Below are 14938 nucleotides of genomic sequence, written 5' to 3' on the forward strand. Positions count from 1 at the left end.
GGTGAATAACCTAAACGTGGATAATTTCATTTCTTTTAGTGATGATGAAATACCACCTAATGGTAGAGCTCAGTGAAAGCATTGCATATCACAACCCGTTGTAAGGGTTACATAATACCGAACGTGCTTATCGATAATGGGTTGACACTCAATGTCATGCTTTTGGCCACGCTTTCCAGAATTCCGATGGATCTGTCCTATTTAAGGCCTTGTCATTCCACAGTAAGGGCATTCGACAGGACAAGGCGTGAAGTCATGGGAAAAATTGAGATCCCTCTAGAAGTGGGTCCCTACATATATGATGTCGAGTTCCAAGTCATAGACATTACACCCTCATATAACTGCCTTTTGGGAAGACCTTGGATCCATTCCGTTGGAGCGGTCCCATCATCCCTTCATCAAAAGGTGAAATTTATCATGGATGGCTGTTTGGTCACTGTCGAGGGAGAAGAAGACATTGTAGCATCTATTTCTACCGACGCACCATACATCGAAGTGAGTAAAGATGCTATAGAATGTTCCACAACAACTTCAGGGAAACAAGATCTACAATCTTCAGCCTACTCCACTACAACTTTAGGGAGCTAGGATGGTGCTTAAATCTGCTTCACTGCAGCTTCAGGGAAACAATATCTACAATCTTCAGCCTACTCCACTACAACTTTAGGGAGCTAGGATGGTGGCTTAAATCTGCTTCACTGCAACATCAGGAAGCCTAGATTCGCCGTCTTCGATCTGTTCCACTGCAATCTCAGGGAAACAAGATTTACAATCTTCAACCTACTCCACTACAACTTTAGGGAGCTAGGATGGTGGCTTAAATCTGCTTCACTGCAACATCAGGAAGCCTAGATTCGCTGTCTTCGATCTGCTCTACTGTAATCTCAGGGAAACAAGATCTACAATCTTCAGCCTACTCCGCTACAACTTTAGGGAGCTAGGATGGTGGCTTAAATCTACTTCACTGCAACATCAGGAAGCCTAGATTCACCGTCTTCAATCTGCTCCACTGCAATCTCAGAGAAACAAGATTTACAATCTTCAGCCTACTCCCCTACAACCTTAGGGAGCTAGGATGGTGGCTTAAATCTGCTTCACTGCAACATCAGGAAGCCTATATTCACCGTCTTCGATCTGTTCCACTGCAATATCAGGGAAACAAGATCTACAATCTTCAGCCTACTCCACTACAACATTAGGGAGCTAGGATGGTGGTTTAAATCTGCTTCAGTGCAATATCAGGAAGCCTAGATTCCCCATCTTCGATCTGCTCCACTATAACATCAGGGAAATAAGATCTTCTATGGTGACTTCAATCCATCCCATTGCATCTTCAAGGGTGTAGGATTTTGATTTCTTTGGTCTATCACGCCGTTCTTTGGAGAACATGACCTGTTGAATCTATTTCATGGGCCAATTTATGCCAAATGATTTAGGATTTCATGACTCGAATGAATCAGATGATCCTAGGTAGATGTGTATGAATGACGTTTGTATGAATGCAAAATGTTATTTTTAATGCTTAATTTGATATTACTCGTCGTTCACCGAGGTTTGATCATTGACGTATTATTCTGTCATCTTGTTTAGCTGGCATTCTTAATAGAAAACTCGAAGAAACAATCTCATCTACTCGACAAGCTTGCCCCACTTAAACTTTATGGAGTTTTTTGCTTATTCAACCCACTACAACTCAGGGTAATTAATTTGATCTGTTACACCATTCTCTGGGTGTAATGACTCGTGGTATATGCTCGATATTTGTATGAATGTAGAGTATCATTTTTTTCTCGAGAATGACCCTCTTTTACACTTAGATTGACATTGCTCGTTATTTGTCAAGGTTGTATCACCAACGAAATACCTTGCTTCTTTATTCAACTGATATCTTTGACAGAAAATTTGAAGAGATAGTCGCAATTTAGACTCCTCTTTCTCAAACAATTTCAACCCTTAGGCTTGGTGAGTTCTAAATGATGGTCTTGTTTCAGGTTCTTATACTGTTTAGAAGCCTCCAGAGTAATATACATAACTTCTTTTGTGAAAGTTTTATTAGTCCATTAATCATTATTTCAATGCTTGAAAAAGATCAAAACAATAGACAAGAAGGAGATTGATTTAGAGCGTAGCCCGAAATAAATAAATTAATCAAAGATTGCAAATGCAATAAGGAGACAATTAATTAAACGTGAATAAGTTAATCAAAGATAGTAATGCAATAAGAAAGAGGTTTATTGGGATGTATCTTGAAAAGAATAAGGTAATCAAAGATAACAAATTTAAAAATGGGTAGAATGGAAAACTAGATGCCCCAGATATCGCCGCTTGAGCTTCTTTGTACCAACTTCTTTGAGGACCTTTCTAAGCTTAATATGTGTTTAGGGGATCCGGAGTACTTTGTCGAGGCCCCAAGACGTAGTATACTTTGTTATTGTTAATTTAGGCATAGCAAGACTGTTGTATGCCCCACTTTGATCCAAATTTGAGCTGCCCTTTTCGGGTTTTCAACTCAAGTCCCCTTTGGTCTTAAGGCGCCCTTTGTGGGTTTTTGCCTTGGCCTCTCTTTTTCTTTTCTTTTCTTCTTCTTCTCCCTTTTTTTTAGATCTTAAAGCGCCATTTGCGGGTTTTCGCCTTGGCCTCTCACTTTCTAGGTGAAATACTTCTTGTCGAAATCCGAATTCACCGATTTGGGCAAGTCTTTGCCATCCATTTCTGCTAATATTAATGCCCCTCCAAAACAGACCTTCTTTACTACATAAGGTCCTTCTCAGTTTGGCATCCACTTTCCTCTTAAGTTCTTTTGTATAGGAAGGATCTTCTTCAATATCAAGTTCCCCTAGAGGAATTCTCTAAGATGGACCTCTTCATCATAAGCTCATATCGTTCATTGGACCATAACAGATGGCTTTCAACCTTTTTTCTTCAAATTCAACTGATCATATCGGGATTGGATCCATTTTCTTTATCCAACTTCAACTCTATCAAGACTCAGAGACAAGGCATCTCCTCTTCAAAATTGTTTTTATCCCATAGACTAATGAAATATGCTGCCCCGGTGAAGGTCTTGGTCAACGTTCGATAAACATGGTGACTTCTTATGCTAATCTTTGCAAGTCTCGATCATCTGCCCCATGATTTTTAGTTTGTTGTTGGGTTCCTCTCTCTCTCTTTTTTTTTTTACCTTTGCCTTTGCCTTTGCCTTAGCAATATAGCGCCTAATCTTTGAACAGACTGCAAACTTTTGACATTGTGTAGTTATGTTGGACATGATCTTCTCTGGTATTTTTTAGTACCTCTTTTGGAACTTGATGAGTGCCGACTTAGTGATATTGGCATATGAAACAACTTTCACCCTTTTCGCGGAGTAATCGACGGCCCCAAAGATGAATCAGTATCGGTTAGAAGTTTTCAAAGAGATCGGCCCATAACTTCCATGCCCCACATAGATAGAAATGAAAGGGTATATGAATCTTGTCTCCATAAATTTAGCATTTGCGGCATAACTGATGCAATTCCCTTCTACGTTAGACCAGTAGAATTCGAATATCATGATTAGCCTGGTCATTATAAAAACATTAGCATATGCTGTTCAAACATCTTGTAGCATCCTCATGTCTTAGTAAGCCAAGCATATCTTGATGCGATCATGTGAAAACATATTTAACTTCTTGGAATGACTCAATGATGTCTTGTTTTGTCTTTGTGGTAATGCAGGCTCCAATATTTGCCCTTTTCTCTTGTTTTAGGCTTGCCAACCACTGACTCTTTCTAAGGTGGAATCCCCTTTTTCAATCTTATTCTACCGTCCTTAACAAATCAAGAGATAGGCTACATCTCTGTCATCTTCAAAGTGCTGAGATTCCTTTAGGCCCATATTTCGCTCAAAAGGAGACTCGGAGTTAGTGACATCGTTGCTCACATCATTGATATCCGGGGACCTGCTGAAAGCAGATTCCAAAGAATAAATGATTCTAAGGATGATTATTTATATAGAATGATCATGAATGAAAATATTTGAAAGATTATCCAAAATAAAAGAATCTAAGAATAATTGTTTGTACGGTATGAAATTGAAAGAATAAAAAAAATATTTACTCAAAATGATAACAAAAATGCATTTTATTGAAATAAAGATTTTGGATATAAGCCTATTTCACAAAAGGATTCTCATTGCTTCTAGGCTTAAAACAACAAGCGTGTTTTGAATATTACTCTAGATTAGCCCTAAAAATACAAGAATTTCCTCCACAGTCCCATTTTTCAAAACATTCCCAAACATGTCAAGGGCAGATACTTGAAAAAAAATTTATTCCCGGATTCCCTCTTCTGATACGTCTTTAATGTTCGGATTTCCCAATACCAGGTCTTACACTAGAGTTCTGAGCTCAATGTGTCATTGGATCTCATACCCCTATCCATCATGGAACTCGTAATGTCCACCCCTTTAACAGAAAGGTTGGATAACAGGTTTCCTCCTCCAGAGGGATCATCGAATTTCACGATTCCCAATTTGATAAATCTTTCGATTAAAATTTTAAAGGTGATACAGTTTTCGATGGAATACCCCGTGATTCCCGCATGATATTCATATTAGCTACTTACATTATACCATTTAGGGTATGGAGGCTGTATTGGTTCTATGTAAAAAGAGGATACGACATGTGCATCGAACAAAATATGGTACAACTCCCTGTACGTGATTGGGATGAGCGTGAATTGGGGTTTTTCTGAGTTCGTTCTTCGATTGAACCCTTGTCTTGGGGAGACTTGATGGCTGGTAGTTACCTTCAAAAGGCCCTTGTTATACCTGCTCGCGTCATTCTATTTATTTTTCTTCTTCTTCGAGGCCTTTAGAGTCCACTATCCATTTTCCTTCATTTCTGCCAGAACAACTGGTTTGGCTCTATCATCTTCTGGGTTAAAACCTGAACCCATGGGGAAGTTCAACAGTGCCAAGTATTAGTCTGATATTGGAGTCCGATAATAACGGGTACCCCTTGTATGTTTGGTTAGGTCAGGACGTTTGTCGGGGTAAAACCTGAGGAATAGACGATGTCTTCAATATCATCTTCACTATTGACCACTGGGCCATTCCTTTTTTCAAGTTCTCCGGCCAGTAATTGGGTTAACTGGCCTATCATATTTCTTTGGACTTCTAGCATTTGTTATCGCATATCTCGTTGAATTCTGATCAATTGCTCTTGCATCTGTATTTGCCTTTGCTCTATTCTCTCCAACAATTGGTCCATATCCTTTGTCGATTCTGAAATAATTTCACCTAATTAGGGCCCTTTAGTAAAAGTTTAATGCAAACGATGTAATACAATGCAAATGCATGGAATGAATGCAAAAGAAAGGAATGCGTTGATTCTGAATTCAATTCCATTAGAACAACTTTTCTAGAAAACAAATTCCCTTACATAAAATGAATTACATATACGGCCTTTCTCTCATGTTCCAAGCGAAGACACCTATCTTCCTCTTCATATCCAGATGTTATGGTTGAGTCTTGCGAATTCTCCAAAAGATGTCTTTATTAACTCCTTTTTACTTGATCTAGGCTGCTACTCATTGATCACTTATCCTCGCGATACTCGTCGGCTCCTTTAAGAAAGTCAAGACGTGGCGACTCTCGAATAATCTTTGTCAGCTTGAATCATCGGGCAATGAAACAAAGTTTTGTATTACTCCATTACATATGCAGTCTTGCCCTCATATTCTAGGCGAAGACACCTATCCTCCTCTTAATATCCGGATGTTATGGTTGGATCTTATGAATTTTCCAAAAGATGTCTCTATTATTTCCTTTCTACTCGATTTGGATTGTGGCCCATTGCTCACTTATCCTCGCGCTGCTTGTTAGCTTCTTTAAGACACGACGGCTCTCGAATAATCTTTGTTAGCTTGAACCCTCAGGCGATGAAGTAAAGTCGTGTATTTTTTATCAACCTTCCTTCATTGTGTTTACTTGAACCATATTTAACAACCGAGTTATAATCCACTTTATCAAGAAATTCGTTTTCTTATGACAAACTATTCTATTTAGCAATCGAATATGAATCAACACCTCCTTTCTATGATGATGTAATGCAATGCAGTTATAAACAAAAAAAAAACAAAACACGTTAGTAGAGAAGAAATAAATAACAAATAAAGCACCTATTCGGGTGACTGCTAGGGGTTCGGAGTGGCTCTACCTAAGGTAAGCTCCTAGGTCCTCTATATGTGGTTCGGTTCTAAAGTAAGGGTACCTGAACTAGCAGATTCCTCGATCCTTACCCATTATAGGCTCATATGGGCCGAGTTCAGTTCAGGGGGATACATTTCCCTATGGCTGCACGGAGATGAAAATCTCACGAAGACATAGGTACTGATGTATCCCGAAAGTAATCCACTAGCCCATGCGGAGGTGAAAACCTCACGAAGGTATAGTTTCTCACTCCCACTTAAAAGGTGTGACCACAACAGTCATGCAATGCAATGTGTGAGGATATATACATAAGAAAACCCGAGGCAATAAAGAAAATAGAACTAAAACAATGAAAATCGTAAGAAAAATGGATGAAATGCAACGAAGGGATCGTAGGTTTAAAACGAATTTTCAATTTCGACCAAAGACAAAAATTAATTAATTTATGGCTCGACTCTCAATTCCCCAGTGGAGTCGCCAAGCTGTCGAAACCATTTTTTTGAAAACGGGAATCGACTTTGGTTTTGAAAATGGAAACGAAAATTGGGAGTCGCCACCAATCTTTTTTGTTTAGGTGTGATCAGATCACCGAGAAGTTTGGTCATTTTAATAAAGCATTTTGGTTTACTAAAACAATGATTTTGGTCTACGAAATCTGAGAAATCGGGTTCGGGAGTCGGTTACGTGTGAGGAAGGGTTAGCACCCTCGTCACGCCCAAAATTGGTACCTAATCGATTAATTAACGTTTTAATGTCGAAAGTTGAAAAGACTTTAAAATAAACTTTAAAATATGATCCCTTTTTATGAATGTTTGGATAACTCAAAGTGGGTATTAAGATTCTTTTTGTTTTGAGGAGATAAAATATCACATCTAGCACGTAGGACACGACGTTTCAAACCTTCGATGCCAAAACTATCTCATGATTCCCAAAACTCATGCATTGAAATTTTAAAAAGGATATTTGGTTGTTCGGTCAAATGATAAGTTGAAACCCAGCACGTAGGGCACGATTTCTCGAAATTTCCAAACACGAAATATTGCCTTATTTGCAAAAAATCTTATCTCGAGGTAATAAGATGTCATATCTAGTAAGTTAGGGCACAATACCTCAAATCTCAGAGAGTAAGCATTTTATTTAAAACTCGTAGCATTTTATTTAAAACTCGTATTGTGATTTAAAAGGAATATGTCGTTATTTAGGTTAAACGAGAAAAATCGAAACCCAGTAAGTTAGGGCACGATTTCTCGAATTTCCCAAACACGAAATGTTGCCTTAATTAGAGAATTTTCTTTTTATGAAATAATAGCAAATATGAAATTTAAAACGATGTGTATTTATGGTAATATGCGAATGAGATCATTATGTTGATAAGTAATGAGAATATGAATATACTAATAAGAAAACAACTCATAATAATCACATAATTTTTAACTATTTGATATGAACGACTAAATAAGAAATAACTAACATAAGATAATGACATAAAAATAATAATAACAATGATAACAATGATGAAATCTAAATTAATAACGATTAAAATAAATAAACACAAAGGCAAAATAAAAGAAAATAAGAAGCAATTGTAAAACATGATGAAGGAAATAATGTATGGAAACGCAAAATAAGGTAACCAATATGGAAAATGTACATGAATAACATATTATACAAATTATTGAAAAATACAAACATGAAAATCAAAACATTCCCAATGATAATAATCTTTACCACATACACTATTTAACATTTCTAAATAATGATTAAATAAAATCTATCTTAAGAAAAACTTTTAAAAGATAATAAGCAATGTTAAAACAAATGAACTTGAAATAGATAATGTAAGACAAAGAATCCAAAAGTAATTAAATTATATGTATATAAACAAATGATACATGCAAAAATTTGAAATAAGTCATAAAAGGAATAAATACTGCTTAAAATATAAAGTTTAACATATAAACAAATTTCAAACAAGTAAGAAATTTAGATTAGTGCTATACAAAACAATTTAAAACAAAATTTACAAATATAACATAAATTATACACACAAAAATAATAATGTATGCTCATATAGAAATTTTGAAGCAAATTATGTATATATTAGAAAATTTTAACATGAATGAATAATATACAAAGGAATATATGTGTGAGTAACAATCTATATAAGATAAAACCAATAATTACACAAAATAATTTGAAACAACGTTTATTAATCAATAATTAATCATGTACATAAAGGGAAATACTTAGTATAAATAGTACATATATAAAAATACTGATGGATGAGAGTATAAAAAAACAAAATATATAGTAGATAAGATATTTGACAAGAATGAATTATATATATATAAATGAATTTAAAAAGATAATATAAATATCATGAAATTAATAACGTTCATAAAATAAAACCGATTTTGATATAAACTATATATGTATTAATTAATATATAAGAGTAATTAAATTTAATATCATACAAAAATTTAAAGCAATATGATAATAAATAAAGTCTTAAAATAATAACTATAATAAAAATAATAATAATAATAATATAAATATATATGAAAAATAGTAATAATAAAATGATTTAAAATAAGTTATATGTATATATATAAAACTCAAAATGAATAATAATAATAGTTTTTTAAAAAAACAAATAATTAAATAAATTGAACATATTAAGGACTGAACTGCGATCAAAATAGAATTAAGGGTACAAAAAATAAATAAAAAAACAAATAAGGACCGAAATGGGGCGGACTAAAACAACCGGGGATCTGATGGAAAAATAGACCAAAGTTCGGACACGTGTCCATTTCTAAGAGTTCAGCATGCCAATGGACTAAATCAAAACATACGATAAATATTTGGGCAAATTTAAAAAACAAAAGAAAACTAAATCAGAGCAGCCCATAAATCAGAGGGACTGAAGGGAAAAATATCCCAAAGAAGTAAAACGCGCGGATCCCCCTTAGTAGCGGGTCGGGTCACGTGTTAATATGCCCCAAACGACGCCGTTTCGACGCTGGGGGCCCTGGTCTCCAAACGGCACCGTTTTGTGCCTGTATAAAAAACCGTTTTTTTGTTTTAAAATTATTCTGTTGCTTCAACAAAAAAAAAGCAGAAAGGGCTCTCCTTTCTTCTCTGCTAGGGTTTCAAAACCCTAGCTTTTGCGCCGCCATCGCCTATCCACGCTCCTCCGCCATGGACGGTGGTTAAAGTTTTACAAATCAGGGCCTTTAGCCCTTGTTTTAGCCCCGTTTGAAAGCCAGGCGTACTTAGCCCTCGAATGAAAGAAGAAAGCTCTCCCCTTGTCCTCTTTTGATTCAGTTTTGAAGACGGAGAGAACTCCGACGACGTAACCGTGAGGTGATCCAAGTAATTTTCTTCCTTCTTCTTTTTTGTTTTCGTTTACATATCTAAATAAAATATAAAGTAATCAAATAAAAAAGAAAAAAAGAACAAGAATTTAAAACGAAAGTAAAAAAACCTTTGAAGCTTTTCTCTGTTTTTTTTCTGTTTTCGATTTCTTTTTTAAAAAAATCTGTAATACAATATTTTTTCTTTTTTTAAAAAAAACCCCTTTACATTTCTGTTCTTTGGCTATATAGCCGAATCCCCCCTTCTATTACTGTTCTCTCTACTTTGTATTATTTCTGCCTCTGTTCTCTTTTGTTTTGTTTGCTGCTTTGGTTTTGCAAGTGTCAGAGGAGCGATGGGATGGTGGCGTGCTGCAGGCATGGCCAAGAGAGGGGTACGGCGCACATGGGGCTAGGGAGGCGCGGCGCCAAGGATGAGCTAGGGTTTTTGCCTAGCTGAAAGTTTGTTTAGGTCTGGGCCTGTTAATTGGGCTTAGGGTTAAATCTGTTTTGGGCTTGTAATTGGGTAATGGGCTAGGTTTAATTTGGTTTGGTTTTATTGGGCCTCGGGCAAAATTTGGGCCTTACAATTGTGTCATAAAAATAGGTGATATTGGCAATTTATTATCCCCAACCCAATTTTACTATTTATTCCAGGCCATTTGGATGATCATTTTTTAATTAGGATCATTTACGTAAATAATTAATTTTTGAGGGTCATTTGAGTAAAATAACCGTTAGAACTAAGCAACTAGGTATGCTTTGGAACCATTCTCTTGGATAAGACAATAAAATTTTCTTTTTATAGCAGATTTTTTTTATTTTGTCAATTTTTTAAAATTAAGATGATGTCCTACATCAATAAAAAATATTTCTATCCTTTTCTGTATATTTAAAAGTATTGATATTTTTTAAAAAGTTTTAATTGGTATTGTCTAAATAACGGTAATATACATTATAAAAGTATTTTTTCTTCATTGTGAATACTCATATTTTTCACTAATATTTTAAAAAATACATACGATATTGCCTGACACAATGACGACACAAATTTTTTTTTTTAGACATTGATGATTAGGGGGAAAATACGTGTAGTTTCATTGGTGTGTCAAGTTGTACTAACAAATACTATAACAAATGGGTCATATTCGTATTTTTTTTTTCCAACTCATTTTTGTAATTAACTAATTTTTAAGGATTATTTTTATAAAAATCTACTTCCAAAGTGAAATAGTAATACTATTACCCAATATTGAGCTCGCTTTTCAGTAACTAGAGTCCCAATAATTATTAAATAACTTTTTTGGAATAATATTTATTCAATTTAGTGCTTATAGAACTAGTGAAATTGGTTTGGACGAAATTTATACATAATATTAATATATTTTGTCCGTGGTTACTCAGTTCAACTTAAATATAGAATTATATTTTTATCTAAAGTTATTTATGTTTGTAACTAATCAATTCAAGTTGGTTTAGATTAGTGTGTATATATATATATTAAAATGTTTTAATTTAAATTAATATTTTAATTTTTTATTAAATCTAAAACATTAACAATTTAATATATATTACTAATATTTACATAGTATTTATATTACTATATATTCGATTTTATGTGATATAAATTGTATAATATGTAAAAATTAAAATAAAAAATATATTACAAAAAGTATAAAGCGGGTTGAGCTAAGCTTCGACTTTATATATTAGAGTTCAAGCTTGGTCCATATGTTAAATGTTTCTTATTTTTTCAAGCTCATTTTGGGGCCTTATGCTATTATCTAATCCCTTTCGTATTTTAACCGAACTTTTAAACTTTAATTTAAGCTTATAATTTTAAGTAAATGAATCCTTATATTTCTTCGATTTAATAATGTTAATAGGACGTGACAAGTTAATTAAGATACAAGTGATGAAGTGAAATATTTTGTCTATTTGACCATTAAATTTTTAAATGGATTTAAGGCCAATTTTTTTGAGTATTTTTAAGTTTTTTTTTAAATAACAATACTTTAATTTAGTCTATAATTTTAAGGCGATATATAATTATTTAAAATGTTGGTCCAATTATTACATGCGATAATTTTTCTACTAATAATATTGAGATCAATATTTTCAGATTTAGACTGATAATTAAACCGATCAAATCATCAATTCTCACCTTAAAATTGATTCTTGATCAATACCCTTTTCAATTATGAGTTGAATTTGGTTCCACAACGTGACGTTAAACCAAAATGCAAGTAATTGGGTGAAATACTTTGGTCAGAATTTAATTAAAAGAAGGTAATGTTAATTAGTAATGTGTACAATAATGAAGTGATTGAGTGTAAATAGTCTTTAGATTCATTTAAGTTTTTATATTATGATTGACTGGATAACGGATTGCTGGGATAAAGGAGACATTTTGGCGACTATTGATAAGAGGTTGGGGAAGAGATTTGTGGGACAACAAGCGGAGTTGGTGCTGAAGCCTGGGTTGCTTTGTTCACACCCGGTGACAGCGGCTAGGCCTAGCATGTCCAGCGTTATATCGTATTTGGACGGTGTTGCTTCATTGCCTGATGATTTCAGCTCTGTTATCAAAGTTCGAGAATTCCCAGCAGGATCAAATGAAGTGGACGCTCCTAATGAGTTGACAGGCGAGAGAAACACCGTTCCTTCATTAACAATTACAGAAGCATTTGTTTCTCACGGTAGGTGAAGTGGAAAAATATCGGGTTTTTCTTTAAAAATTTAAAGCCTTCCGAATCGAGTAATAGGGTTTTGTATATATTTTTAAGCATCAGAAGTAGCATACTGTGGCTGTTCATGCAAATATCATTTAGGAATATATTTTGTAACTGAGCATGTGATTCTCAAAATTTTGGAATTTTTATTCTTTTTTTAATTGTTTTAATTTTTAGAGTTTTTTATTTTTATTTTAATATTTTTATAATGTTTTATATTCTAATAAAAATAGGAAGGTGGTCACATGCATAACAAATTAAAAAGCTTACTCGAATAAAAAAGTTTGATGTATGTGACCACCTTTCCATTTTTATTACAATATAAAGCATCATTATCTGAAGTCCTTCATATGTTAATTTCTTAATTACATGTACTATTGGTGTTTAATGTCAACAATGACGAATATTGTATATTAATCATTATTTAAATATCAATTATTGATATTTAAATAATGAATTCAAATATAGTGTTATTTACATAATAATAATTGATAGGTATATTTGAATTCTATCTAGTCTCATTTATATTTGGGAAAGGAAGCTCACTTTAAAAAATTATTTTATGCATAATTTTTATTATTTTTTAAATAAAAAGATTAAAATATTCTCGATAATTTATTTAATTACAAAATGACATTTTCATAATTTCTTTAGCTGAATTAGTGCCCGGTTGATTTGGACACCAACTCAATCAAGAGCTTAAATTATAAGATATAGATATATACAATTGATGGAGGTAGGTGTGTATAATAAAATTAAAATGTTTAGAGTTATCAAGATAAAACTTTAGTTGAGTGGTAAATTAAATGTTTTATTATGCATCTAGTTTTCTTTATCTTTGTGATGCTCGGGTTGATTGTTTATATTAATTAAAATGTATTATTTTATTATTTTATAATTTTTATAAATAATATTAGGGAAAATTTTTAAAAATATTCATTTTCTTTAAATTGCTACGACTATTAGTGATAATATAGGGCAAAATTAGATAATATAAATATTAGTAATATTGAAAATCATAGCTTTGGAATGTTAAATTAAGGAACAGATTGAATTAATTGAAATCTCATAGTAAGGACTTAAATATAAAAAAAATAAAAATTCCATTAGGATCTAAAAAACAATTTAATTTTTAAATGCAATTAATCCATGCTTTGTTTAATCACTACATTATAAAACCTTGAATAAAAATTTTAGAGTTTTTAGAACATGCCTTAAATCTATAACAATAAAACTATATGCTTCATTTGTCTTTCTCCGTATACTCTTCTACCTATCCAAATTCTTTTAAATCAAATTCTAAACTCTGCGAATCTAGACTTCTGACTTCTTCCTAACTACATCGATACCAGAAACCATTGGATGGGGTTGGGACGTCATTCTTAGCCTTGCCTTGATCTCTTCTTAAAGCTAAGTTCCCTTTTGCTTGTTGCTTCCTCTCTCTCTAGCATTGCAGTGGACAAAGTGTAGGGAACAACTAACTGCAATTTGATTTATATCAGAGGCAACATATTATTGAAAAATCCCTTAAAAAATAAATCACCCAAAAATCAGCCTACGTTTTGGTATAATGACACTCATTGCAGTTGGCATGAAGGGGGCATGAGAGGCTCTTTGATAGTGTCGCCACTGGGATGACAGGCCATTGGTTTCATCTTCATCTTTTGGCTTGAAGTTGCTGTTGGGGTTTGGACAGCAGAGGAAGAAAACAGAAGCAAGTAATCCGGATAAAGTAAAGTTAAACTTCAATACTTGAATAAGCAATATGCCATATACATAAGTAATCCGGATAACATATGTTGGATTTTGCATAAAACAAAGAAGAAGAAGAGAAGAAAAGAAAACGATGCCAAAATTTGGACAAGAAGAAAAATAAATTTGATCTCCAAAAATCTGATCTTTTTTCATTAACAGGAGATGCATTCATATTACAAAGAAATATGGCAGTTACCTAATGTTTAACTGTTCCCATTAATACATGACTTAAGCCTAGCTAGAATTAGACACAAAATGTAGCTGACATATGAGCCTTTATATCACAATCAAATCTTTAACAAATCCTACTAACTTTAAAAGTCAAATTACAAAGGAACTAAATCAAGTTACAAATGAACAAAATAAACAAAATGCTGCTACTCCTCTGGTTCAGCTTGAATGCTGGTTTCCTGTTGCATTGCAGGCCAAAGTTTAATAGTTGCAACCTTGAGGGTTTTGAATCGTGGCTTCAAAGCTCAATGTCGCGACACCCTATGCTTAGTGTCACAATCTCCACAACAAACTACTCCATGTTGAAATTTGGTGAAGTTCAACAAGCAATATGACACACAAGCACTTGTGACACGACCTCCACAACAGTTGAGGTCCTCCTTGATGTTTAGTCTCAATCACCTCCCTATACAAGCCCACTACAGCAAAACTGACTTTTAGCGGCGTTTTTTTAGGCTTTTAGCGGCGTTTTTACAAGCGCCGCAAAAAACACCGCTATTGCTAACAGCGCTAAAGTTTGCGGTGTCTATTCTAAAGGTCATGACTTTTAGCGGCGCTTTTCCCACAAACGCCGCTAAAGGTCATGACCTTTAGCGGGACTTTTTCTAAAAATGCCGCTATATAATAGACCTTTAGCGACGCTTTTTTGACAAACGTTGCTAAAAAGTATAAAC

At 33.7% G+C, this 14938-nt stretch overlaps 1 protein-coding gene and 1 long non-coding RNA gene across 2 annotated transcripts in view; both read left to right on the forward strand.

Moving 5' to 3' along the window:
* LOC107954797 (L-type lectin-domain containing receptor kinase V.9-like) overlaps positions 1-12331 on the forward strand; it is a 40160-nt gene extending 27829 nt beyond the window's left edge. The window contains exons 4-6 of the mRNA XM_016890474.2: positions 380-405; positions 6208-6214; positions 11905-12331. Coding sequence (XP_016745963.2) covers positions 380-405; positions 6208-6214; positions 11905-12253 — 382 coding nt within the window. The 3' untranslated portion in view covers positions 12254-12331. The remainder of the gene's footprint in view (positions 1-379; positions 406-6207; positions 6215-11904) is intronic.
* On the forward strand, positions 8884-10353 carry LOC107962780 (uncharacterized). Its single transcript, XR_001701772.2, has 2 exons — positions 8884-9565; positions 9890-10353. It is a non-coding gene; the product is annotated as an uncharacterized lncRNA (long non-coding RNA).
* Positions 12332-14938: the final 2607 nt, after the last annotated feature.

The sequence above is a fragment of the Gossypium hirsutum genome, chromosome A11, assembly GCF_007990345.1.
Source record: "Gossypium hirsutum isolate 1008001.06 chromosome A11, Gossypium_hirsutum_v2.1, whole genome shotgun sequence".
Classification (NCBI taxonomy): domain Eukaryota; kingdom Viridiplantae; phylum Streptophyta; class Magnoliopsida; order Malvales; family Malvaceae; genus Gossypium; species Gossypium hirsutum.